Source organism: Eptesicus fuscus, chromosome 4 (assembly GCF_027574615.1).
Source record: "Eptesicus fuscus isolate TK198812 chromosome 4, DD_ASM_mEF_20220401, whole genome shotgun sequence".
In the NCBI taxonomy this organism is placed as follows: Eukaryota; Metazoa; Chordata; class Mammalia; order Chiroptera; family Vespertilionidae; genus Eptesicus; species Eptesicus fuscus.
In genome coordinates this window covers 25,174,021-25,201,637 of record NC_072476.1, presented here as the reverse complement: position 1 = coordinate 25,201,637, position 27,617 = coordinate 25,174,021, and the positions used below count along the sequence as shown (strand labels likewise).

Below are 27,617 nucleotides of genomic sequence, written 5' to 3'. Positions count from 1 at the left end.
ACACAAGATGGCTGCCCCCATGTGGTCAAAGATGGTTGCCCCCATGTGGTCAAAGATGGCCACCACAAGATGGCCAGCAGGAGAGGGCAGTTGGGAGGGACCAGGCTTGCAAGGGGAGGGCAGTTAGGGGTGACCCAGGCCTGCAGGGGAGGGCAGTTAGGGACAATCAGGCTGGCAGGGGAGCAGTTAGGCATCAATCAGGCTGGCAGGGGAGTGGTTAGGGGGTGATCAGGCTGGCAGGCAGAAGCAGTTAGGGGCAATCAGGAAGGCAGGCAGGCAAGCAGTTGGGAGCCAGCAGTCCTGGATTGTGAGAGAGCAGTCGGACATCCCTCGAGGGGTCCCAGATTGGAGAGGGTGCCGGCTGGGCTGAGGGACACACACCCTCATGCATGAATTTCATGCACCGGGCCTCTAGTAAATAAATAAATAAATAAGGTTAGTGAGGATGTGGAGAAATTGAAACTCTTGTGCACTATTGGTGAGAATGTAAAGTGATGTAGTCATTGTGGAAAAGAGTATGGAAGTTCCTTAAAAAGAATTAAAAATAGCAACCTCACTTCTAAGTATACACCCAAAAGAATTCAAAGCAGGATCTCAAAGAGATATTTGCACACCCAGCTTTATTACAGTTTTATTCACAAGAGCCAAGAGGTAGAAACAACCCAAATGTCCACCAACAGGTGAATGGGTAAACACCATGTGGTGTAGCCCAGCTGGTGTGGCCCGGGGGTGGAGTATCGCCCTGTGAACCAGTGTTGCCCTTCCTATTTCCTGTCTCTATGATGTTGACTACTTTTGATACTTCATATGAGTGGTATGATACACTCTTTGCCTTTTTGTGATTGGCTTGTTTTGCTCAGCATAATGTCCTTGAGGTTCATCCATGTTGTAGCATAGATCAGAATTTCCTTCTTTTAAAAGGTTGTGTAATAGTTCATTGTATGTATATACCACATTTTCTTTCTTTTTTAAAAATATATTTTTTTATTGATGTCAGAGAGGAAGAGAGAGGGAGAGAGAGAAAAAAACATCAGTGGTGAGAGAGAATCATTGCACACCCCACACTGGGGATCCAGCTTGCAACCAGGCATGTGCCCTGATTGGGAATCGAACTGTGACCTTCTAGTTCATAGATTGATGCTCAATCACTGAGCCATGGCAGCTGGACGAGTTCCTTCTTTTTTTACAGCTGTTAGTACACTGCTGGTGGGTATGTGAGCTAATACAACCACTATAGAGAAAACTGTGGACTTCCCTCAAAAAATTAAAAATGGGCCCAGCTAGTGTAGCTCAGTGGTTGAGCATTGACCCAGGAACCAAGAGATCGCCGAGCCCTGGCTGGTTTGGCTCAGTGGCTAGAGCATCAGCCTGCAGACTGAAGGGTCCCAGGTTCGATTCTGATCAAGGGCACATGCCAGGGTTATGAGCTTGGTCCCTAGTGTGGGGCATGCAGGAGACAGCCGATCAATGATTCTCTCTCATCATTGATGTTTCTATCTCTCTCTCTCCCTCTCCCTTCCTCTCTGAAATAAAAAAAAAAAAAGAGAGGTCACCGATTCGATTCTGGGTCAGGACACATGCCCTGGTTGGGGGCTCGATCCATGATGGCGTTCTGGAGGCAGCCAATCAATGATGTTTCTCTCTCATTGATGTTTCTATCTGTCTATCCTTCTCCTTTCCTCTATCTCTAAAAATCAATTAAAAAAAAAATTTAAAAATGGAACTGCCATTTTACCCAGTGATCCCACTGCTAGGAATATAACTTGAGAAGCCTGAAACACCAATCAAAAAGAATATGTGCACCCCTATGTTTATAGCAGCATTATTTACAATAGCTAAGATCTGGAAATAGCCCAAATGTCCATCAGTAGATGAATGGATTAAAAACCTGCAGTACATTTACACAATGGAATACTATGCAGCTATGAAAAAGAATTCATTTTATATAGTGCAGAGAACTTTCCAGCTTTGTAAATCAAATAGATGCTGATAATGACAACAGCCAAAAATTAATCCACATAGTTAATTACTTAATTAACATCAATGGTAAGTGCAGAAATTCTGCACCAGACTACTTGAGTTCAAATTCTAACTCTGCTATATTCCTTACTAACTTCATAATCTTGGTCAAATTACTTAATCTCTGTGCCTCAGTTTCCTCATCTATAAAATGGGGACAATAACAAGACCTACCACGTAGGGCTGTTTCAAGGATCGAATGGGGTGGCATATGCCATGAGTTATGCTACACTGCCACACTGTCAGTGCTTGTTAAATAAAATAAAATGTAATTGTGTGCCACCAACTGTGCTAACAACTTTACATGCTATGATTTATATTGCAGTCACAAATTCTTCCCATCCCTGTACTAGTAAGCACACCTTTTGCAAATATAACCTTGCAGAATCAGAATCTATCTTCTCATGTAAAAATAGGGTGCATCCCAACCCAGCAAGGCTAATATTGACCCCTGAGGGTCCCCCCTCTACCCTGTTCCTCCCACAATCTCCCCTCTCAGGAAGTCACAGCTCCATCCTCCCAGAGGGCCTCTCAGCTCAGAAACCTTGGAGAAACTATCAACGTCTCTTCTGTTATTACTCCTCCCATCTGCTCTGTCAGCAAATCCTGGTGGTCCAACCTTTAAATTATGTCCAGAATCTGACCACTTCTTACTGTATCCACGGCTACCTCCCTGGTCCAGGCCACCATCATCTCTTGATCTCTGCATTGTCTCCCTGCATCCATCCTTGTCCCTCTACAGTTTATTCTTAAGCCAGCAGTCAGATTGATGCTGGTAAGGCACAATCAGATCCCGTCCCTCTTCTGTTCCAATCCATTCAGTGGTTCCCACCTGCCCCAGAGTAAAAGCCAAAGTCCCTACAATGCTTGTGAGGTCTGGTGCTCTTCCCCATCACCCTTTGACCTCATCCTCCACAATTCCCCACCTTGCTCATTCAGCTCCACCACACTGGCCTCAGGGCTGTTGCACTTGCTATGCCCTCTGCTTGGAGCAATGTTCCCTCAGGAATCTACATAACCCCTCATTTCTTTCGCTGTCAGACTCATATAGCCATACCATCATCCTCATCACTCTAGTTATAGCTGCATCCTGCCCCCAGCTGTGTACATCTCTTCACAGTTTACAAAGCACTTTCACACCTGTTGTCACATGTGACACCTACACAACCCCGAGAGAGGGATTTAGTGGAGTCAGGAGTCACACTGTCCCCTACCACAGTGGAGGAGAAACTGACAAAACCAGGGGATTTGAGCAGGACCAATTTATTCAGCGTAAAAGAACTGTGATTCTACCATGTCTTCTGGCTCCAGCCCAGGAGTCTTTATCTCAAGCAGGTAGGCTATGTGTGCAGTGGTTAGGCATGCGAGATATTTGGACAGATAAGACTTTGAAACGTGCCTCTACCACTCCTTAGCTGTGCGTGTGACATTGGGAAAGTTGCTAGCCCTCTCTGTGTCTCCATTTTCTCAATCATCAAATAGGGAAAATAATAATACTTACCTCATAGGGTTGAATGAGATGAGATCTTGGATATCACAATTAGCTGGTTTAAATTGTTTAATGCAATCATGTTTCTGTTTATTCAATCACTTTTTTTGCGTGGACTCCTAACTCTGCCAAAATTTCTTCAGCTAACCTGATGGGGAGGGACTGGAAAGTATGAAGCCGTCTACTTTAAAGGTGTTGAAACTAAGGCTTTGGTCACAAAAGGGTTTTAATCAGCGCTTTTGGGAAGAAAGTGGCTGTGAAACATCCATAGCAACCAGAAGGCAGGCTCCCCAGAGGCAGAGCGGAGCGGTTGTCACCCCCTGGAGCGCTCATTATGTCCAAGACACCATTTTATCCTGCCATCCCCTGAGAGGATGGTGTTTACATGCTGGGATGTAGCCTCTCAGTCTCTGCTGGTTGGGTCTGTGCTCAGTCCAAGACTGCAATAGACTCACTCGCGCTCACCTGCGCCCCCTTGTGGGAAGTCCCGAAGTCTGTTCAGAAGGTGAGGTTGCAGAAAAGGGAGTTCACTAGGCTAAGTACCTGAGGCTAGGAGCCTAAGGATGTTACCTTTTATTCTTATTTCTGTGTTATTGGAAACAAGCATATGTTACACATATTCCTGTGAAGTTGAACAAGCATTATTATTTTCATAAATTGAAAAGCCATTTAAAATAGTTTTAAGCTATCGTTGGAGTGGCTCAGTTGGTTGAGCATCAGCCCATGCACCAAAAGATTGCAGGTTTGATTCCTGGTCGGACCACATGCCCGAGTTGGGGGCTCGATCCCCCGTAAGGGACATGCAGGAAGCAGTTGATGGATGTTTCTCTCTCCCTTCCTCTCTCTAAAAAAAAAAAAAATCTATAAAGAAACATATTTTAAAAAGGTAATATTAAACTGAAAACTCTATAGGTGATTCTGAGGGGCATCCTAGATTAAAGATTGAAATATTCTTATCTTATAAATTGTGACAGTGATATGTAGCTGAAGAAAATGAACATGCTTCCCTGTGGGCCAATAATAACAAAAGCTAACATTTGTGAGCATCTCCTGTAAATGCATTTAATTCTCACAACATCCCTGTGAGGTAGGTATTGTGGTAGCCAGCCTCCAAGATGGTCATCAACTATTTTCGCCCCATGGTGTTCCAGCCCCTATGCTTTGTCCTCACAAACGGAGTAGGGCTGATCTGTGAAACCAATGGGGATATTGTAGTAATCACAGTATGTGATCTCCATGGTTAGGTCATAAAAGACACTACTGCTTCTGCCTTCTACTCTCTCTCTTGAAGCACCTGCTCTGGGAGAAGCCGACGCCATGTTGGGAGGACACTCAAGAAGCCCCGTGGGAAGACCCACATGGGCACCAAGGCCAGAATCCAATCCAGGATCAAGAATTGCATTTAGTTTCATGCCTCTTTATTCTCCCCCTTTTTTTGTTAATCCTCACCTGAGGATATTTTCCCATTGATTTTTAGGGAGCGTGGAAGAGAGAGGGAAAGACAGAGAGAAACATCGATGTGAGAGAAACACATTGATAGGTTGCCTCCTGCACGAGCCCTGACCAGGGCCAGGTCTGGGGAGGAGCCTGCAACCCAGGAATCGAACCCAGGACCCTTTGGTCTGCAGGCCAATGCTCTATCCACTGAGCCAAACTGGCTAGGGCTCTTTATTCTCCTTTAATAATTTAATCTTTAATTTGTTCCTGTTTTGGTTTTGTCATTCGAACCATTGGCATTTTTGAACCACCCAGGCCAGCTGCCTCACAGGAAGTCCCGCAGTCAGGACTTGCCTCTTTCCTCCTGAATCCATTCAGTTCATAGTTGAGGCTGTGTCACATTAAAAGTTTATCTCAGTGGTGTTGCCCACAAGTTTCTCTAATGTACAGATACTGTTTGCTTCATGATGATGATCACAAATCACTCTGATATTTGACTTTTTTTTTTAAATTGCAAAGATTCAGTAGACCCAAACGTTGACCCTGAGAAAGGATCCTAAAGAAGAATCATAAATGTTAACAAACAGGAACATCATTTACAGATATAACCAGAATGTTAACAAGTCAGAATGTTCCAAACTTGATGCTTTAAACTCCCCAAATTCACCATCTCAACAAGGCAAACAAACTTAACATCACCAATATAATCTGACAACTTGTGCCTCCTGGTGACGGAATATGAAATACACAAAGCAGTCAAATTTCTGCCACAAACTTTGGGAACTAATTTAGGGTCACCATTTTTTTTTTTTAACATGGCCAACACCAGATACAGTTACATAAAAAGAAGAAAAAACAACATTACCATTTACTAACACAAACATTTAATGAAAAAAATGTAGTGTATTTAACAAACATTTTTTTATACCACTTACTATGGGCTAGGCACTGTTCTAAGTGCTTTACAAAGATAACCTAATTATGTCATCTTCCAACAACTTTAAGAGCTGGGCTGGGGTGCGGGGAGGGGGGTGCAGGGAGGGCCAGAGACACTAGCTCAGGTACCAACACTACCCTTGCAAAACCCTGAGTGTCTCCTTAAGTGTTGCCCAGGCTCCCTGCCTGCCTGACTCCAGGCCTGTGTTGGTGGTAGGTAGTGTTATTAGAATCATTTGGTAGATGAGAAAACAGGAGTCCAGAGAAGTTTAGCAACTCGCCCCAGATCGCACAGCTAGGGAGTGGCTGAGCTAGCCGTGGAACCCAGGCTGGGCAGCTCCAGAATCCATGCTCTTAATCACCGCTCTCTCTGCCAAGCAGGACATTTCAATGTGCAAAAGGAGGATTACAGACCAGAACACAACAGTCCTTCCCAAAGAGAGGGCTTTGCAACTTGACACATTCATACACACAGATAAATGTACTTGCAGGGGCTTGCAATAAACGTTTAATGTTGCCATGTCCTGTGCGCCACCGCTTGGTGGTAAGTGCAAAATAGAGCTGATGGTGAGTTTCCCTGGCTGGTCGCAGATGGAGGGGGCGGGCGTAGGGAGGGCTTGGTTTTGAGGCTGTGAGCAGCCCCCTGGGAATCCTATTTCAGTTTTTGTTAGGATTCAGCCTTGGAGGGAAGGGGATTAAAACTGGCTTGTCCCTGAAGAGGGCGCATGCTCTGTGCTTGGTGAGAAGAGGGTGTGGGTTAGGGCTGTGGTAGATGTTGGGACTGGGAAGCAGGAAGGAAGTGCCTCCCAGATGGGCCGGTGGTCCAGCCCTGGACCCCCTGGGAAAGGACAGGCCTGTGTGGGGGCCTGGCCATAAGCACTTAGGTCTTACAGGGACAGCTGAGCTCTCTCCAGCAGGGAGAGAACCTCTCTGTGAAAGGGCCCTTTGCTGGCAGCCAAGAGCCTCTCCTGACCTCAGAGGTGTCTCACCTTTTCTGAATTACTCTGCAGTTTGCCTTAAGATTGCCTCTCCTGACCCCCAATAAAGAGATGTTGCATTTAGCCGAAACCGGTTTGGCTCAGGGGATAGAGCGTTGGCCTGCGGACTGAAGGGTCCCAGGTTCGATTCCGGTCAAGGGCATGTACCTTGGTTGCGGGCACATCCCAAGTAGGGGTTGTGCAAGAGGCAGCTGATCGATGTCTCTCTATCATCGATGTTTCTAACTCTCTATCCCTCTCTCTTCCTCTCTGTAAAAAAATCAATAAAATATATATATATATAAAAAAGAGAGATGTTGCATTTAAACATGAAGGAGCAATTCACACCAGGAAGGAAGAGAGGTTCCCCTCTCTCGCCCCACTATGTTTCACATTTCAGCAGGGTCCAGAGGAAATGCCATCAGGAGCTGACCCAGAGCTTGGAGCCCCCTTCACTGCCCTGAAAGGAACTTCACAGACGCCTTCATGCCCGCTATCAGCATCACCGCCGGAGCGAGTCTGTGGAATACAAATGGTCCCTGAGTCATGATGGTTCGACTTAGGATTTTCCAACTTAACGATGCTGTGCTTTCAGCTGTGCAGTTAAGCATTCTGTTTTTCACTTTCAGTACAACAATCCACAAATTACATGAGCTACTCAACACTTTATTATGCAATAGGCTTTGTGTTACATGATTTTGCCTAATTGTAGGTTAATGTAAGTGTTTTGAGCAATATAAGGTAGGCTAGGCTAAGCAATGATGTTCAGTAGGTTAGGTGTATTAAATGCACTTTTGACTTACTGTATTTTTTTATTGATTGATTTTAGAGAGAGAGAGATCAATTTGTTGTTCTACTTATTTATGCATTTGTTCTCGATAAAATGGGGATTGAAGGTTCCTACTGTTTTCTTAGGGATGATGAAAATTTTCGAGGTATTGTGATCATAAGGTTGTGGTACAGAGTAAGTTCTCAACAAGTGGCTATTATTATTATTATTATCCCCCTAATAATAAAAGAGGGCCCTCACCAAGCTTATTTATACTCTATTGTAGCAAATAATGCAGACAAAAGTTGTACCAGAAAGTGCTAGAAATGAGAATGCTCCGAGGGGGCGCTGTGGCAAGATGTGGCTCCCCTTGGAACTGGCCATCCTCTGTCCGAATATGTCTGGCATCTGGCCTTCTTCCTCTTCTACCTTCTTTGAACAAGAGATTTTTGTGGCATTTTCCCAAAGAACGACCCCATTTCTATTCCTGTAAAATTAGTCCTCTGTGGAGAGGGAGGAGCCTCCTTCAGGAGCCTCGGCTGGTTCCCCGGCCCCGGAGAGAACCCCGGGCCTCACCTGACCAGAATGCAGACCCCAGCCAGGGCCAGGTGCCCGGTGACATCAGCAGGAGCAAGAGGAGTGCCACGAGTTCTGAGCCTTCTTTCTAGGGTCCCCGACCAGTCCCCACCACATCCACCCCATTCTGTCCTCCATTTGTAAAGAAAATGGGTTCCATCCATCATTTTCCGGAGCTATGGGCTGGATCAAGGGGCAGGGAGGCAGCTGTGGTGAGGATGATCAGTAATACCCCCACCGTTGTCCTGAGATATACTATACGGTTTCAAACACATACATATTCTGGTTTTTTCCTTCCCCAAATGGTAGCTTACCTACTACACCTCTTCACCTTGCTATTTTCACTGACGTACACGTAGAACTTTCTTTATATCTACACATGGAGCTCTATAACAGCTGGACGTATGTGTCAAAATTGATCGAACAAACCTCCTTTCCGTGGAGATTTAGGTTGCTCCCACGCTTTTGCTATTATAAATAACAATGCGAGGACTATCCTGGTACAAATGTCATCGATGAAAGTTTTTATGTAGTTGAAGTGATCATGCTTTTTTGGCTTCTGGGTTTGAGTCAAACTTAATAAAACCTTTCCCTCTCAGATATTTTTTTAAAAAATACACCTCTTATTGTTAGACTTCATGGTTTTACTATTTGTATTTATATCTTTGGATTTTCTTTTATGTAAGTGTGATGTTGGTGTCCAGATTGGGTTTTTCCCCCATCAGATGCTCTGCCCAGGCACTGCAGGTGATTGATTATTCTCCACAGCTCAGGGTCTAGTAGTCTATGCCCTGGGTGAGAAAACAGGCATGTGGTCCTGCTCACTCGGGGAATAACTGGAAACGAAGTTCCAATTGGAAACCAGTGACCCTACCCTTAATACAATAAAAAGAGTCTTTCTTTGGAGCCAGGCAATTACCTTTTTTTTTTTTTTTAAATCAGTTTTCTATTTTAGAATAGTTTTAGAGTTACACCAGCCCAACACTCGCAGGCAGAAAATCAAGTTACAGAAAATTTTTGAGAAGAGTACGGAGGGTTTCCATACACCTCAGACGCCGTTTCTCTGATTAGGACTATCTTACATCAGTACGGCACCTTTCTCACAGTAGATGAACCAATGTCCACGCAGGGTTATTATCGGAAGCCCACACTTTGTTTGTAAAGCACTTCACTTGTTCCTTTTTCCTGCGCCACATTCCCACCCTGGCTTCCACATTGCACTTCCGTGGGCCTGTCTCCATAGGCTCCTCGGGGCAGGGGCGGTTCTCAGACTTTCGTTTTCGATGACTTTGACGGCCTCATGGAGCGCATCAAGTATCTTGTAGAACGTCGCTCCATTAGGGTTTGCCTGATGTTTTTCTTATGACTTAGACGGGTTATTTTCCCAAAGAACGACCCCATTTCTATTGGTGGGAAAGACCCCCATAGGGAAAGGGTCATTCTCATGACTTCACATGAAGAGTGCCTCCCATCAACATGACTCAGGGCGGTTGATGTTGATCTTGATTGTCTGCCTGCGAGTGTTGGGCCGGTGTCATCCCGGCACCGTTACTTGTGTGCCCCGCCCTCCCCTTTCCACACTGTCCTCTTTGGAAGGAAGTCACCTGTGCAGCTCACACGTGAAGGGTGGGGAGTTGTGCTCCACCTCCTTGAAATATCCCTGTACCCATGTACATTATTTGGAATTCTTCTGCAGAAGGCACTTCCCCATTCCTTATTTAATTTAGCAATTCCTTGTAATTCTATGTTTTAAACTGTCCGTGAATAGATGCATACAGGCAGAAATGAAACGTGGAAAATTTAACAGACAAACACGGCATAGAGGGAAAACCCTCGCGGACACCTTTCTCACCCAGCTGTCCAGCTCCCCGCTCCAGAGACATCTTAGGCACTCACAAACATGTCCAAATAGACTCTTCCCCCCCCACCCCCGTTTGCACCCAAATGGTAACTTATAGGAACACTTGTTTACAGTTTGGTTATTTTTATTATACATGCAAAATTTTGAGTGAGACATCTGGGAGGTCGCCCCTCATCGGGCCACTGGATGGAGCAGTCTCGGATCCCCAGCCCAGGCCCCCATCCCTGAGCGGGGACGCGACACGTGGCTTACATCACACGACCCCCTGCGGACACATCCCGGCGCGCACCCGCCCCTCGAGTGGTCCAGCGCGGGGCGGGCGTGGGAAGAGCGGACTCCGCGCCCCGCCCCGGCCTCTGTGACGTCCGCGCCGGAACCTGGAATCCCGGCTCCGGGAGGGAAGGCCTGGAGGCGGCGGCGGCGGCGGGACGGCCGGAGCGGGTCTCCGGCGGCCTCTTCGGGGCGCGGCGCGGAGCGCAGCCATGAGCGAGGCCAGCGCCAGTGCGCTCCCGCCCAGCAGGCCCAGGAGGCAGCCCTTCGCCCATCCAGGTAGGGCGGCGGGACGGCGCTCCGGGTGGTGGGAGGGCGCACGGCGAGGTGCCTGGAACTTGTCGAGAGCCCAGCCTCCTCCCTCCCTCCCTCCCTCCCAGTCTTTTGTGGGGTCGGGAGGAGGGAGAAGAGGAGGAAAGCGGTCTTTCTTACTCCCGTTCTCCTTACCCATCCTCACCCAGTAGCGGGCGCATGCCGCACCAGAGGAGCACGGCAATGGGAGTCCAGAGCGAGGGGGCTTTGTCTTCCAGTTGCTGGCGGAGGGATCCTGGGCTGGTCTCCAAATAGCCTTATCGGTTAAATGAAAAGATTGTGAGATCCCCGACCAGTTCTAACATTCTGGTAGGAGGCGCACGCCCCCCAACATTTCAGGGTTTACAATGAGATGAACTTGGAACCGAATTCTGCCTCAGCTGTTTATTGCTGTGTGATCTTTGGTAAGTGGTTTGCCTTATCTGAGCCTCAGATTCTTTTTTAAAAAAAATATATTTTATTGATTTTTTTACAGAGAGGAAGGGAGAGGGACAGAGAGTTAGAAACATCAGTGAGAGAGAAACATCGATCAGCTGCCTCCTGCACACTCCCTACTGGGGATGTGCCCACAACCAAGGTACATGCCCTTGACCAGAATCGAACCTGGGACCCTTGAGTCTGCAGGCCGATGCTCTATCCACTGAGCCAAACCGGTTAGGGCTGAGCCTCAGATTCTTAAGCAGTAAAGTGGGGATAGGATGTTGGTGGGATTATAGCTGAGAGAAAAGTGTGTGAAGTGCCTAGCCCAGTGCCTGGTACAGAGAAAGCACAATAAATGATAACTGAGCAGGCATTATAATGTGGTTCCCCTCCCCTTGGGTGAAAGTTGTGTCTTGCTCTGTGAACTTTTACAAAATTATGGACAACCACCACCCAGTCAAGATAGAAAAGTTGCCAGCACCCAGGCAGGCTTCCTTGTAGCATTTGTATCTTATATTTTCCCTCAACAGAACACAAGACTGTACTCTGAGTTTTATCTGCAGTGCTTTCTCTAATTCAGTTTGAGAAGAGTGGGTTTGTTGCAAGGATTTACAGTAAGACATGAGTGTAGATCTGGGCATTAGACCCTTAGGACTGGATTGTCCTCAACGTGTAGAAGAAGGAAAAGAAAAGACATCCAGAAGGGACCCAAACCCTGGGAACTTGCTCAGGAATCAGAACTCAGACTGGGCTTGATGGTAATTCTTTTTTAGCTCATTATTCATCCTGTGGCATCAGCTTTAACCTCTCAATAATGGCCATTCAAGGATTATTTTAGTTGGTTTCTATTTATCTTCCTCTTATTTTAGCACAATCACATTTAAGATGCCATGGTTTCCTCTACAGAAGGCCTGAGATTCATCTTTTTTGGATCTTTCCTGGGTGTTTAAGGGGACTCTAAGCATCTTTTTATGGGTATGACTGGCCCTTCTAAAGTCTCCCCCATCCCTTGGACAGATGATATTTTTGACCTTGTACCCACTAGCATGGGTGGAAGGCTCAGAAGGGACATGTTTATAACTTTGTAGCACTTTGTAAACGGTTATCTGTTATATGGGCATCATGGGAGTACCGTTGGAGGTGGGCAGGAAACAGAGGGGATCTGGTTTATGGAATGGAGCTTGTGCCTCCTTCTATCAGGGGTGGGGAGTGTCTGGCCCCCGGGGCTGTATAAGTCCCACAAAATCATTTGGTCTGGCCCTGCCAAGGCATTAGGGGTGAGTTAATTAAATGTTTGAACAAATATAGCAGGCTCATTTTTAGGTTGGTAATTTTGTATGGCCCACGACTGATGTTATAAATATCCAAATGGCCCTTGGCAGGAAAAAAGGTTCCCCACCCCTGTATCTAAGTGATAAGACAGATCTCACCACTCCCCTTCGTAATTAAACTTTCAGGTGGCTTCCCACTGCTCTGACTATAAATTCCAGGCTTTTCTCTGGCGGCCAACGAGGCCCGGTGATTTGACCCCAGCCTCCTCTCCAGGCCTTCATCACCCTTAACGCGTTCTGCTACACTGGCTGCCTTCCAGTTCCTCCAACATACCAAGGTGGTTTCTGCCTCAGGGCCTTTGCATCTGCTGTTCTCTTTGCCTCAACTACAGTTCCCTCTGCTCTTTGTATGTCAGCCTCTTCTTCCCCCTCCTCCTGTCAGGTCTGCTCAAATGTCATTCCAGAGAGGCGGACCTCTAGAGTCATCTTGTCTGAAGAAGTACCCCCAGCTCGCTTTCCCAGACCCATTACCGTGCTTATTCCTTCAGAGCATTTATCCCCACCTGAAGTCAACTGATTTGATTATTTACTTTTTTTGTTAGTTGTCTCTTCTTCTAGAATATGGGTGCCATGCAAAGCAGGGGCTTTGTCTTGTTCCCTGAGGACCTAGAACAGTGTCTGTCACATAGTAGATGCTAAATTGTGACAAATAAAGGAAAGAAGGGAGGGAAGGAGGGAAGGAGAGAGACAGGGAGGGGACCACTGCTACGCTGTAGTGATTGTAAGTCTAGACTCCGATACCCAGATACAAACCCTCATTTTCCCATTTACTGGATTTGTCTTTGGACAAGGCACTAAACTGCTTGGTGCCTTAGTTTCCTTATGTATTAAGTGGAGATAAGAATAGTACCTACTTCAGGGTGTCATTAGGATTAAGAGAGTTGATTTATATAAAGAACTTAATGTTTGTATTAGTTATCTGTGCTGTGTTACATATCACCCCAAAACTTAGTGGCTTAGAACAGTGATACTCATTATCTTACAATTTCTGATGGTCAGAACTTGGGGAACGACTTGTCTAGGTGGTTCTGACTCATGGTCTCTCATGAGGTTTCAGTCATGGTGTCATCTGAAGGCTTGCCTGTGGCTGGAAGATCCCTCCCGAGATTACTTGCTCACACAGATGGCGAACTTACACTGGCTGTTGGCAGGAGGCCTCAGTTCCTTTCCACAGGACCTCCCAGAGGGCTGCTGAGTGTCGTCATGACCTGGCGGCTGGCTTCCCCAGAGCAGACGATCTGAGAGATAGCAAAGCGAAAGCTGTAATGCCTTTATGATCTGGTGTCAGAAATCACAGTGGTATTTCTGCACCATTTTAAAAAAAATGTATTTTAACTGATTTCAGAGTGGAAGGGAGAGGGAGAGAGATAGAAACATCAATGATGAGAGAGAATCATTGTTTGGCTGCCTCCTGCATTCCCCACACTGGGGATTGGGCCCACAATCCAGGCATGTGCCCTGACCGGGAATCGAACCGTGACCTCCTGGTTCATAGGTCGATGCTCAACCACTGAGCCACACTGGCCTGGCTCTGCAGTATTTTATTGGCCCCGTTCAGTGTGGAAGGAGCCTATATAAAGTTATGAGGGTCAGGATATTGGGGGAGAGGATGCATCCTTGGGGCCCATCCTGGAGACTGGCTGCCATGGGAGCGTTAACTGTTGTTAATTAATATCTCTGCCTCCCCTACTAGATGATAAACTCCAGGAGGGCAGGGGCTGGGCCTGTTTGGCTCCCCATTGCATCTGCCTGCTTAGCACATGGTGCATAGTGGGCCTTCAGTAAATATTAGTTGAGGGATGCCCTTTGTGGTTTGGCCCCTTTAGCTCCCACATCCCCCCTCCCCCCACCTGCCATGTTGCTTCTTGAGGCTGAGAAGCTCCTTCTGTTCCCTCTCCCCCAGGGGCCATTACCATGCTTCTTTATAAGGCATCCTGCTCTTCTCTTCTTTCAGTCTGCTGTCACTTCCCTCTGGAAGTCTTCCCTGATTACCTCTCCTCCCACAGGCTGGACTCTGTGTCCCTTCTCTGTAATCCACACACACCTTGGCCTCGCCCTTTCAAAGTATCCGTTGAACTGTATTGTCGATTCTCTTGAGTTGTTTTGTTCTTAAGGGTAGGAATGGGGTTAAGACACTGACTTAGCCTCTTAAAAGCCCTGTCTGTGGCCAGTGACACAAAGTTCGCTGTGGCCAACCTTGCAGCCCCGGTTGCCTTGGTGACTGCCCCCTGACGCCTATATTATACGGATTTCCAAATCATGAAAACAGTCACGATTGTGTATAACAGAAAGTCTTGGTGGTGAGAATTCTACTCATCAGCCTCCTATCCAGAGATCACTTTTCTGGCCCAGACATTTTATTGCTGCTGGAAAAAAAAGACCTTGTGACCTTGAGCAAGGTACTTCCTCTTCCGAGCCCCTGTTTCCCATCTATAAAGTGGAGGTTCTGAGAGGAGTAGAAGGTGGAGGACCACCTTGACCCACGCCCCTTAGAGAGGATTGTCATCTGAGCTGGTCCCTGCCTACCGCTCCAGCCTCCAAGGGGCTGACCTTTTCCCCCTGACCCTGCCACACGCTGGCTCCTCCCGTGTTTCCCTCCTCATGTCTTTGCAGTTGCTGTTCCCTCTGCCCGACACACCCTTCACCCTGCTCTTCCAGGGCCACCTCCTCACACTTGTGCTCTCCACTTCAATGTCACCTCCTCCAAGAGGCAAGAATCCCACCGTGGGCCCTCAGCCCCTCGGTGCCTGGCCTGTTCTTTGTTAACCAGAATGACTCTTCTTGGCTTTTCCCCTCTGCCAGATGTTTTTGATATTCCGGTCACTGAGTACTTCATACCAGGTCATCTTCAGCTAGCATGCACGCAGGGACTGTTTTTCTAATTGAGGCATAATTCACGGTTCGGCAGCATTTAGTACATTCGCACCAAAACACAGCGCCCAGCAAGCAGTCACTCCTTATTTCCCTCCCCCCAAGCCCCTGGCTACCACCAATCTGCTTTCTGTCCCTATGGATTTACCTGTTCTGGACGTTTCATATAAATGGAATCATAGAATACGTGACCTTTTATGGTGGTTGTTTTTTTTCACTTAAAATAAGTATTTTTTTTTTTAAATTGATCTTAGAGGGAGGAAGGGAGGGAGAAAGAGAGAAAGAAACATCTATGTGAGAGAGAAACATTGATCGGTTGCCTCTTGCATGCACCCCCACCAGGGGCCGAACCCACAACCTTTTGGTGTATGGGACACTTCACCCCACTGGACAACACTGGCCAGGGCAATAAGGATGTTTTTGAGCTTCAGCCCTGTGGTAGGATGTATCAGTACTGGATTCCATTTTCTGGCCGAACACTGTTCCATTGTGTGGATATAGCACAGGTTATCCATGCATCCATTGATGCGCATGTGGATTGTTTCCACCTTTTGACTGTTGGGGAAAATGCCGCTGTGAACATTTATGTCCAAGTTTCTGCTTTAACACCTGTTTCCAGTTGTGTGGGGCATACACCTAGGAGTAGAATTGCTGGATAATATGGTAATTCTGTGTTTGACTTTTAAAATTATATTTTTAATTGATTTTTAGAAAGGAAGGGAGAGGGATAGAGAGATAGAAACATCGATGAGAAAGAAACATCATTGATTGGCTGCCTCCTGATGCCCCCTATTGGGGATCAAGCCCAAAACCCGGGCATGTGCCCTGACCGGGAATTGAACCAGTGACCTCTTGGTTTATGGGTTGACACTCACCCACTGAACCACAAAGGCCTGACTCTGTAACTTTTTTGAGGAAGGGCCAAGCTCAGAGGCTCCTGACACTTCTGTGGGGAGTGACTGTGACCATTATCTCAGTGTTTAGTGGGGGAACCAAAGTGACTCATCCAAGATGATCAGATCACCACGATGTGGTGGCTGGACAGAATTAAAACCTGTGTAATGGCTCCAGGGCCACTGACCACTCCTCTCTCCTCCTCTGCTCTCAGGAGGGGACCTGGAGGGCTCTGCTGGGACTGTTTGGATTGACCCCACTTGTCTGGGCCTCTGAAGCAGGGAACCCCTAGAGGGTGAAGGGATAAAACTAAACAGGCCCATTAGACTCCTCCTGTGAGGGGAGGTGGAACTTGTTTGTTTTTTAAAGATAAATGAAGAGAACCTCTGGTGGTAGTTTTTATGGAACCGCCTGGCTTAGGCGTGAACCCTAACTTGGCCAGTGATCAGCTGTGTGACCTCGAGCAAGTCCTGCAGCCTCCCTGAGCCTCAGTTTTCTTATCTGTAAAGCAGAGTTCATCGTCCCCCTCTGCTAGTGTCACCAGGAGGATATACGGAGACAAGCATGTCAGGAATCTAGCACCACACCGGTTCTGTGCACTTGAATGGTCGCTGTTGGCATTATTATTATTCGGGCCTTCTTAGCTCTCACGTTATGAGATTTATGACTGCGTGTGCTGTGTGCCTGTACTTTCTGGAGACACGCTATTAGATATTTATGGAATTAAACCACTATTCTTTGGGCTGTTTTATTCCAACAGAGTGTATTAAAATGGAAGTAACCATGCAACCTGCCGTGTTTAGTGCTCTCCCTCCCTCCCCCCTTATCTGCTAAGCCCATTCATCCGGGTCCCTCCTCACCCTTACAGGTGTCCCAGAGGGAGGGATCTTCTGCAGGCCTGGAACAGCTGGAGGCTGCACGGGCCACCTTCAGGCTGCAGTGGTTCTCTGGTGAGCCAGCCATCTGCCTTATTTTCTCCCCCCTCTGTCTGCAAGAGGCTGAATTCTGCCCAGCAACTCGGGCCCAGATTAGGCCCAGAGTCCTCCCGTGGCTTTTGGTGTGTGTTTGTTTCTTTTAGGAAGTGAAGAATTCAGAGGGATAAAAGGGGGAAATGACTTTTCAGTGTTGTAACCTTTGTTGTAGTCTGGTTGCTTTTTAAAGGAGCATTGTTTGGGTGTGGGACCCACCCACAACCTCTGTGGGGCCTTCCCCTCCACCCAGCAGGAGGAGGAGGATGGGAACGGACCATGAGCCTTAAGCGTGCTCCAGGCGTGGGCCTAGTGGTGAAAGAGGCAGGCCAGGGACATGCTTTCACGAAGCAGGGGAAACACTGACCAGATAGAGACAAAAATCGGGTAGTTACAGTTCACCAGAACTGCTGAGAAGGAAATAAACAGGTGATGGCATAGGGAGGAGGGGGGCCCTGCCTGGATGGGTGGTCGGGAAGGCCTCTCTGAGGAGGGGACTTTGGAGCTGAGGCTGAGGGTGTCAAGGAGTCGGTGCAGGTGACTCTCTGAAGTGCAGGTGAAAGAGTGTGCAGAGGGAGGCACGGGAAGAGCCAAGGTTGGAGTGGGAATGACCTTGGTGTGTTGGAGGAGGCTCCCAGCTGGAACTTAGAGGAGGAGATGGCGTGAGGTCAGGCAAGCAGGAACCAGTTCCCGAGGCTCCGCTAAGCCCGGGTCATCTGTTTGATTTTGGTTTCCAATATGTAACTTTCTTGAATTCCTTACAGCAGCCCAATGGAGTAAGTGTTATTGGTCCTTGTTATCCCTGAGAAGTTACGTGACTAGCTCCTGAAACAGAAGGACATTATGGTGTGAACCTAGAGCCAGCGTGTCCATGTTCTCACTTGACACATGTTTATTTGAGCACCTGTTGTGTGCCAGGCCCCATGCTGATCACCAGGGGTGTCAGAGGGAGGAAGACTTGCTGGCATCTTTGCCCCGACGGTTCAGACCTTAGCTCAACCTGCGCAAAGTTCTTGTCTTCTCTGAACTTTCCATATTGCAGGATCAGTGATACAGGAAGGCATTTTGAGAATCACAGGAGGTAAGCATGCAGAGTTTGGCATAATCATGGCACTTGGTAAATACTAGTTGTCATGAATGTCACCCCCAGGGAAATCTCTTTTGGAGAGAGCCTGGCCAAGGAGGATAAACCAGCCACCTAAGGGGTAGCGTGGTCCATAGCAAGAAGATCCCCCACTGCAGATATAATTCTTCATGTTCATTAAGTTCATCAGTAAATATGTCAACCCATGGTCCTTGGCACCAATTCAACACCAACAGGAATCCTCTATGTGGGGTGCGGTGAAGAAGGAAACGTTATCCAGTGGAAAACAGCTCAATTGTGATACAGCGCAGCTGTGAAAACAGCACGGCTGTGAGGCAGACCTAGAACCAGGTGGGCCTGAGGCCAGGCCCCTTTCTGCTCTGCTCCTTGCTGGTCCGCTTTGCACTGAGCTGGTCTGCTCCACTGTGCTTCGGTCTGTTCTGGCCTGTGCCGGTCTTCTCAGCTCTGCTCCAGTGAGGTATCGCTCAGCCAGGGAAACCCACTCTTTTGTCTTCCATGGAAAGGGAAAATGTGCTCTCAGAGCCAGAGGGGGCGCTGGCTTATAGGGACAGAGTCCCCACCCCTGGTCCCTGATTGGTCTGTCCTCTTGCAGATGAGGACTCCAAATCCTTGAAGTTTGATTGGTCCAAAAGGCACGGTCCTGATTGATCAGAATAGAGGCTCTCTGGTTGGCTGGAGCCACACATCTCCAATTGGATGGGGAAAGCCTCAGTCCTCTTGGTTGAAATAAGATTCCACGAACTCCTTGATAAGGACTGGCTCAGATGGCAGAAACGCAGTACAGGTGGGCAGTTCAGTGCAGAGGCAGGTAGTTGAGAGCAGTTTGCATGAGAGACCCCTGTGTAGAGATGGCTGCTAGGCTCTGTTTTGTTGTTGTTGTTTTGTTGTATTACTTTTTTTTAAATTTGAGCCCAGTTAGCCACCAGGAGTCATCTTCAGTAGGTATCTTCTTTCTCAAGGCTCATAATAAATCAGTTCATCAGTAAGTAACTACCCGTGTATAGCACAGTGTTCCGGGCACTGCTCTAAGCCAGATGTCTGCAAAGCACAACCCTCAGGCCAAACCCAGGCCACCACCTATATTTATAAATAAAATTTTATTAGGACACAGTTGTGCCCATTTATTTATGGCTTATGTAGCTTTCCCGCTACAACGTCAGAGTTGAGTAGTTTTTGCTATCTGGCCCTTCACAAAAAGCCTGTTTTCTAAGCACTTTATACAGCATAGCGGTTCAGCCCTAAGGATGGCTGTGCGAGGTGGAAACCTCTATCCCTATTTAACACGTCGGAAACAGGGCTCCGAGTGGTTAAGAAACTTGCCAGGGCACACGGGTGGCAAGCGGAGCCGGGATCTGAATCCAGGCAGCGGACTTCGGAGGCTACTAGTATGCTCCTAACCACCAGGTGATGTTACCTCCTCAAACAGATGGAATCCAAGTAACTGCTCCACCGACAGCCCACGGGATGCTCCACTGGCTTGAAAACCAGGAGGCCTGGGTCCTGGGCCCAGCCTGGCTCTGATTACCCAGTTAGTCACTGCTCCCGTAGGCTGTTTGCTCATCGTTTATAAAGCCTTGGACCCAGCCTGTCCCCAGGCCCCACCCTGGTGCCAGGCGCCAGGTGCCATGATTCATGCAGGTCCGCCCAGCCCTGAAGTTCTGAAGTCTGGCAGGTAGAGGAGGCTCCCAGCGCTCCTGGCTCCTCCCCTCTCAGACTAGGCTCTGGGATCCTGTGAATGCGGGCCCTCTACATTGTTCAATACCCATGTGGCTGTGGAGAAATAAATGTAATGAAGTCTGATCAAATTAAAAATTCACATAGCAGTTTCCTCAGTCTCACCAGCCACGCTTCTATTGCTCAGTAGCCACGCATGGCTAATAATCACCGTGTTTAGACAGTGCAGATATAGAACATTTCTACCCTTGCAGAGGGACAGTGCAGCCGGACACACGATGCCCTGGCATGGCGCATAGCCGTGCCAAACTGCGCAGCCCAAGGACAGAAATAGCCACAGGGCTGGCTGGGAGATCCTGTTAAATCTGGGTTAGATCATGTCATTCCTCTGTCGTAGTCCCACCGTGGCCCACAGGCCCTGGCGGCCTTGACTCCTACCCTAATACCTTCCTCCGTGCTAACTCTTCTCCAGTCCTGTTCCTCAAACTGGCTGGGCATGGTCCTGCCTCAGGGCCTTTGCACCTGCTCTTCCACCTAGCTGTGTGGTTCTTTCTCTCCCTTTAAGCTTTGCTCAAACCCACCCTTGCCTTATTTTTCTCCACATATTACCTGAAATATATTGTTCTTGCTTGTTTACTGTCTATCTCCTCTAGCTAGAATATAAGTCCCTTAAAGGCCGGGGAATTTGTGAGTCATATTCAGGGCTGTGTTCCAGTCCTAGGACAGTGCATGGCACATAGCAGTTGCTCAGTAAATGCTTTCGAGTATGTGAGTGAATGAACAGGTGGATGAGTGGGTGGCCTTTCCAGGGGTAGAGCAGTGATGAGTCTCTGGCCTTGGAGGTTTTTGAGCACTTGGTGGAGATGTCAGCAGCTTTAACTAGATTCCCTGGACTGTGAGCCCCTGGTTAAGACCCTTTGGTGGCTGTGAGCACAAATTAATCAGGGACCCCACCTCTGGTTAGCATCCAAAATAAAACCAATGTCAAACCATAGACTATAAGTATAAAGAAATCCAGAAAGTTCTGAAATGGATGTCCACATTCCTTTAGTAGTAATACCAAACTGGGTGAGCATGTGCCATTTGATTATTTCTGAGCAATAGTGGCAAAGCATGTTCCTAATTGGGTTGGTTTGTGTAAAGTACCTAAAATAGGAAAAATGTAATATATGGTCAACATCTTAATATTTTTTTGCCAGCTTCCCCCCCCCCCAACTTAATTTGTTTTTTAATTGTGAAAAATATCATCCATATAGAAAAGAATAATGTTAAAAGCTTAAGTTCCTTAAATATTTTTCTCATGTTTTGGTGCCTCTACTTGGGTCTGTTTGGTGGGTGATCCAGTGTTGCCTGTATCCCCAGCCCCAAAGTCATTCATTCATGATTCATTCATTCAGTGGTGAAGGAGAGAGATGGGGTCCCTGGCCTCTTAGAGGTTACAGAATAATGGGGGAGGGAGAAGACCAGAGACAACACACAAGTGAACAATTAGGGCGGGGACTGGAATAATGGCAGGGGTGTGTGCGATGGGCCGGGCGCTGAGGGAGGCAGGAAGCGAGTGTGCAAACCTTCATCCTCTCAGAGTCTAGCTCAGAGTCCCTGCCCCGAGGGGCTCCATGCAGCCAAACTAATTCCCACAGCAGCTGGCGAGAGGCCAGGACTGGGTGACCCAGAAGGTCCCATCTTATCCAGAGTTTCCATGATCCTGCGGGTGGGAAGAAAATCCCTGAAGTGGACCCAGCACCAAATATGGTTGGGCTCAGTTCTTGGCAAGCATTTGAGGGAGGCTGGTGGCGATTTTAGTACCATTCAGCTCACAGCCGGCCTGTGCCCACGTCCCGGGAGTGTTCGTGCCTGTTGGTGGGATTTGGTGTCTTGTGGAAAGAGCTGTGGAGAAAAGTTGGAACCAAAAGATCCTCTCCCGATGTGCCCGCACCTGTCCATTCGCTCATTTATTCATTCTTCAGATGGAGGCCCCTCTATGAGCAAGACTGTGCTCTAAGCCTCGGACAGACTAACTTTGTCCTTAACCTGGAAGAATACAAGGCACCACACAAAGTGCTAATGCCTGCCTCTGTCCGCAACTCTCCCGTAATTACCCACCCACCCGCCCACCCGGTGATCATCTGATTGCTGAAATCTGCCTTCGATGACAAACAGATTCTATATATTCCTAGATGGAGGCACCTCAACATCTGAAATACGTCCCTCCCCCGACCCCTGTGGTCAGCAAACAGCCCACACACTGACCCCAGGACTTGAGTGGCCACACGGATGACACTTTCAGCCGGACCAACTCGGGAGAACATCGGGCAGTAACTATAATGAGACATTCTTCTTATTTCCGGGGACGAGAAAACCGAGGCTCGGAGAGGTGACGTGCCCGTCTCTGCAAGAAGCGGTGGAGCCCGGAGTCTGCTGGGCATCAGAGCCGTGGGCGGGCTGCCAGCTCTCTGGGCCTCAGCCTCCCTGCTGCAGCCAGGGCCCCTCGCCGCCTGCCTCTGCAGGTTGGCGTGAGGAACCAGGTGCTGTCATGCTTGGAAAAGTGTGGTCCTGTGTGAGAGCGAGAGGAGGAGGATCATAGTTATAAAAATAACCATGCCTGTGTTCAAAGGTATGGTTGTGATTTTTAAATTTTATTTGAAGATCGAGAACGTCCCAAGAATGTCTGAAAAGGAAAAATCATTCCTCTTCAATGATGGCCATTTTGAAAATAGTAGTTTTCCACCAGGAACGGTCATTATGAAATGTAAATAGGACGTATCTTTCCTGTGGAACATTTGCAAGAGCAATCAAGTCATTAATCAGTATGGCATTGTAGTGATTAAGAAAAACTCTCAAATCCATGGCCCATTGAATCATTTCATGGTGAAGACCCCAGCTTTGGCATCTGACAAACCTGTGATTGGGTCCTAGTTCCAATATTAACAGCTGTGCAAATGGGAAAGGCCACTTGACCTCTCCGAGCCTCAGTTTCTTCATCTGCAAAATGGGATCATTCCATTCAAAGGTAGTTCAGAGTATTAAGTGTGGTGACTCGTACTGAGTACCGCGAATAGCCTATTGCAGTAAGGGCTCAATGTATTCTAGCCAGTAGCTCTGTCCTCACAATCACGCAGCTGAGGTCCATGGGGTCACATCCCCAGTTCCGGAGATGAGAAACATATGATTCAGAGATGCTCATTTTCTTGCCTGGGTTGGCCTGGCCAGTGGCTGACAAGCCAGCTCAGGCTCCAGCTCCAGGGCTCGGTCCCTGACCCACAGCTGCTGATAGTCAGTAGGTCGGTGCTGCTCCACATTTAAAGACCTTTGTTTGTGCTTCATAACAGCTCTTTGTTGCTGTCCAGAGGGAGGAGTAGCCTCCAGCCTGGACGTGGACCCTCTCACTTCTAGGACCCACCCGCCACGCCCCTGCTTTGCTTTAGGAAGCCACCATTACTAACTGGAAGTGTGACAGATCCCCGGGTGTGCTGGGCAGGGAAGTGGAAGGTTGAGGGAGCCTGGCAGGCTTGCACTTGGCGACTGGCCGGGCTCCAGACACGTGGCTGTGTGTCATCGGCAGTGGGACAGCTGCTCCCTTGTGTCTCTCAGGCCCATCAGAGAGGCGCAGATTACAGCTCTGCCCCGTCGGACTCCCACTCAGAGCCAGGCCTTGGCTGTACCCCCTCCTTCCCCCGCAGCACTCCCTCGGTCCCTTGTCCTGTTATCTACATGGACATTTATGGAGTCCACTGCATGCCGGGCACTGGACTGAGCGCGTCTATCTATATGATCACCTTTAATGCTTGTAAGTGGGCCCTTGTGGGGGGTCCTGTCTTTAGCTTTGCAGCCTCCAAAGTGATCCTCCCCCCCTTTTTTTTAAATTGATTTCAGAGAGGGAGAAAGAGATATAAACATTAATGATGAGAGAAGTATTGATTGGCTGCCTCCTGCTCGCCTACTGGGGATGGAGCCCGTAACCCGGGCATGTGGTCTTGATTGGAATCGAACCCGGGACCCTTCAGTTCGCAGGACTATGCTCTATCCACTGAGCCAAACTGGCTAGGGCCCAAAGTGATCCTTTCAAATTAGTCAGATTATGACATGCTTCTAGCAGAACCCTCAGTGGCTTCCCGTCGGTCACATCCAAGGATCACAGCATGACTTGGTTTGGCCCCACCACCTCTCTGACCCCCGCTTTCCCCATCTCCCTGTCCCAGTTACCTGCTGTTGCTAATAAACTGCTCCAAACATGATGGCCAAAGCCATTTTATTGTTCCTGCCGATGTTGTGCATCAGGAAATGAGCAGAGTGGGGCTTGCTCTGCGTGTCATGTCTGCTGGGGCCGAGTCCAGGTGGCCTCTTCACACCCATGGCGGTGCCTGGCGAGGGTGACCCGGGGTCTGGGGACTGGTTGTAAAGGCCTGCTGCGGCCATCAGCCTGGCACCTTGGTTCTCCTCCTCCTTTCCATGTGGTTGTCCCAGCAGCTTAGCCTGACTGCTTACACGGCAGCGCCAGGCTCACAAGAGGGCAGAAGTGGAAGCTTCAGACTCTCTTAAGGCTTGGGTCCGCAACTGGTCGAGGATCACTTCTGTTGCATCCTTTGGTTAAGTCACAGATTCAGCCCAGATTCAAGAGGTGGGGGCAGCGAAGGGCTGGTGTGGCTCCTCGGAGCCACCAATGAAACTTCTGTTCTGTTCATTTACTTTTCCACTTATTTACTTTTCTCCAGCCGAACAGGCCTCTGTGCTCTTCTTCAAACATGCCATGCACATCCCTGCCCCAGGGCCTTTGCACTTGCTGTTCTCCTCTTCCGGGATGCTCTTCCCCAAATACCCACCTAGTTCACACCCTCCCTCCATTCAGCCTCAGCTTAAATGCCACCTTAATAGAGAGACCATACCTGACCCCATCTTATCAAAAACAGTGCATCTCTGCCCCTAACCCACTCTGGTTTTCTTCCACTTATCACCTCCTGGCTTAATATGCATTGCCTATTTATTGTCTGATTTCCCTTGCCCCCACCTCAGAATATAAGTGTCACATGAATAGGGCTTTGTTCTCTGTGGTAGCTCTCGTTCTAGATTTGACACATGGTAGATATATTTGTTGAATGAGTGTGTATTAAAGTTTGAAGCTCAGAGAGGTTAAATAACTTTCCCAAAGACACACAGCTATAATTGAAAGAGTCAGGATTCAAACCCAAGCAATTTAGCATCTAACATTGAGCCATACTAGTAGAAGCTTTGCTGCCTGTAGGGTTAATTACTTAGTTAATTATGGCTGCCTCCTGTTTTCTCTCCCTGTGTCTTGTCTTCTCCACTCACAGTGGTCTTCCCACAATTAAAATCGGATCAGGCGTAAAACCCATCTTGAAGGTGGCGTCTCTCACCTTCAACAGAAAAATTTCCCTCCTTAGACCACTGCACAAGGCACAGCAAAGCTTGACCTCCAGCCGTGGCCTGATGTAATTGAGCAAATGTAGATTTTTGAGCCAGGCAGACCTGGTTCTGTTCCAGCACCCCTACACACAGGCTCTCTAAACACAGGCAATCTAGGAATACCATCCCTTCATCCATCTACCCAATAGGTATTTATGGACTCCGACTCTGAGCCAAGGATGGTGCTAGGTCCTGGGTCCACTGGGGGAGACAGACATACTCACACAGTCACCCAAATAAATATGTCCCCAGTGTAGGCAAATGTGCAACAAGGCACTTGTGACAGTGCAGGGAAGTAGACCGTTCCCTGAGGAACTGACAGTTGAGTAGGAGCTAAGAGGATAGAGAGGTGGGCAGGTTCTTTCTAGGCAGAGGGAACAGCATATGCAAAGACTCTGAGGAGGAGGGAACACATTTTAGTATTAGGATGACCTTTAAAAATGTGTGGTTGGAGGGCAAAGAGCCTGAGGAGCTGGAGAGGCAGGCCAGAGTCAGGTCCTGCAGGACTTTGAGGGCGTAGGCAAGGGGCTTGGGAACCCATCAATGACTTTATTTTCTCACCTGTAAAATGGGGATAATGATAAACCCATGCCCAGTACTTGGAGTGTCTGTGGTCTGCTGGGCATCGGCTGGCTATAGGCTGGTCTGGGTTGTCTCAGCAGGTGATCATCTGTGATCCACATGGCCTCGTCGTCTAGCAGGTTAGCTCAGCTAGTTCACATGGCAGTAGCTGGGGTCCAGAGAGCAGCAGAAATTCGCAAGCTTAGAGCTGGCACTGCGTCGTTTCCACTCTTGGTCCAAGCAGATCATAGGGCCAGTCCCGATCCCATGAGTGTATGTGAAGCTCTTAACACAGTGCCTGGTTCATAGGAATTGATCTGTGAACATGATTGTCATCACTGTGCAAGGTACTTTATCCTTTTCATGTTTTATTCCATACGTCATTCTACCCTACACTGTGTGAGGATAATTGGGGCAAATGTTACTAGCCCCATTTGACAAATTAACAACAGAGATTTAGATAACTGCCCAAGGTCACCCATTTAGCTAGTGGTCACAGCCAAACTCTAGCTCTCAGATATCATGTAACCCCGTGGTTGGCACACTGCGGCTCGCGAGCCACATGCGGCTCTTTGGCCCCTTGAGTGTGGCTCTTCCACAAAATACCACGGCCTGGGCGAGTCTATGTTGAAGAAGTGGCGTTAGAAGAAGTTTAAGTTTAAAAAATTTGGCTCTCAAAAGAAATTTCAATTGTTGTACTGTTGATATTTGGCTCTGTTGACTAATGAGTTTGCCGACCACTGATGTATTATTTGCAAACACTTCTGTTGAAAGGGAACCCATTTGCAGATGATTTCATTGTCCTGAGCACCATCCTGGTAAAGAAGCTAATTAAGAGACAAACGCTTTTGTCAGTGGCCCAGGCTAGTGGCTGTCTGCAAGGTTTCGTTATGGTCTCTGAGGTCCAAGTCTCCTACACAACTTTTGTTTGTTGGCTCCCAACAAAAGTGGTTGGCTCACTGGAAGTGAGTGATGCTTTTCTTCTTTCCTACCCAGAGAGCCTCTCTTTGGACTCCAGTTTCTTTTCTTCTCCACCTGTGAATTTCCTCCAAGAATTGCCAAGCTACCGGTCCATTGCACGCAAGAGGACGAACATCCCTTCCCGTGACAAGCAGAGTGGCACTTTGCTGAAGCCGACAGACTCTTACAGCTCCCAGCTGGAGGAAGAAATCGCTGAAAACCTCAACAGCCAATCCATTCGAAAGTATGCACTGAACATCTCTGAGAAGCGGAGACTAAGGTTCGTTCAGTAGCCACCTGGAAGGCATCCGATGTAGGTTTTGGGCAGAGGTGCGTTTTATGCATGGCATGCATTTATTTCCTCAAGAGCTCACATAATCAAAACTATTACTTAGGGTAAGCTAAGCTGCTGTGACAAAGATACTCAGACATGTCAAAGGTCAGCCTATTAGAAATGTATTTCTTGCTCACATAAAAGTCCTGGGTCAGGTCAATGGAGGACTTTGCAGTCATTCAGGGACCAGGTTCTTTCCATCTTGTGGCTCTGCAGCCCTCCCAAAGCTTAACTATTGTCTGCATCTAGCCAATGCAAAGGGAAAAAGTATGGCGTATGTGTGCACCAGTTAGCTGTGCTGTGTAGTAAGTCACCGCACAACTTTGTAGTTTAAAACAACAATTTCTCAAGTCTACAAGTCGGCGCTGGGCAATTCTTCTAGTTCCAGTTGGGCTCACTATGTGTCTCTGGCCAGCTGTGGTCAGAGAGGTG

General features: G+C 48.1%; 1 protein-coding gene across 3 annotated transcripts in view; it reads left to right on the top strand.

Annotated features, from left to right (window-relative positions):
* Nucleotides 1–10,472: 10,472 nt before the first annotated feature.
* TMC7 (transmembrane channel like 7) overlaps nt 10,473–27,617 on the top strand; it is a 52,965-nt gene continuing 35,820 nt past the window's right edge. For 2 of the 3 annotated variants that reach the window (XR_008555781.1, XM_054714785.1), the window contains exons 1-2: nt 10,473–10,613; nt 26,888–27,131. Coding sequence is in view for 1 of the 3 variants with exons in the window: in XM_054714785.1 (XP_054570760.1) it covers nt 10,547–10,613; nt 26,888–27,131 (311 nt within the window). In the remaining 2 variants the exon portion in view is untranslated. Of the gene's footprint in view, nt 10,614–26,887; nt 27,182–27,617 lie in introns of those variants that run through there. The other variant, XM_054714786.1, reaches the window with a different exon arrangement.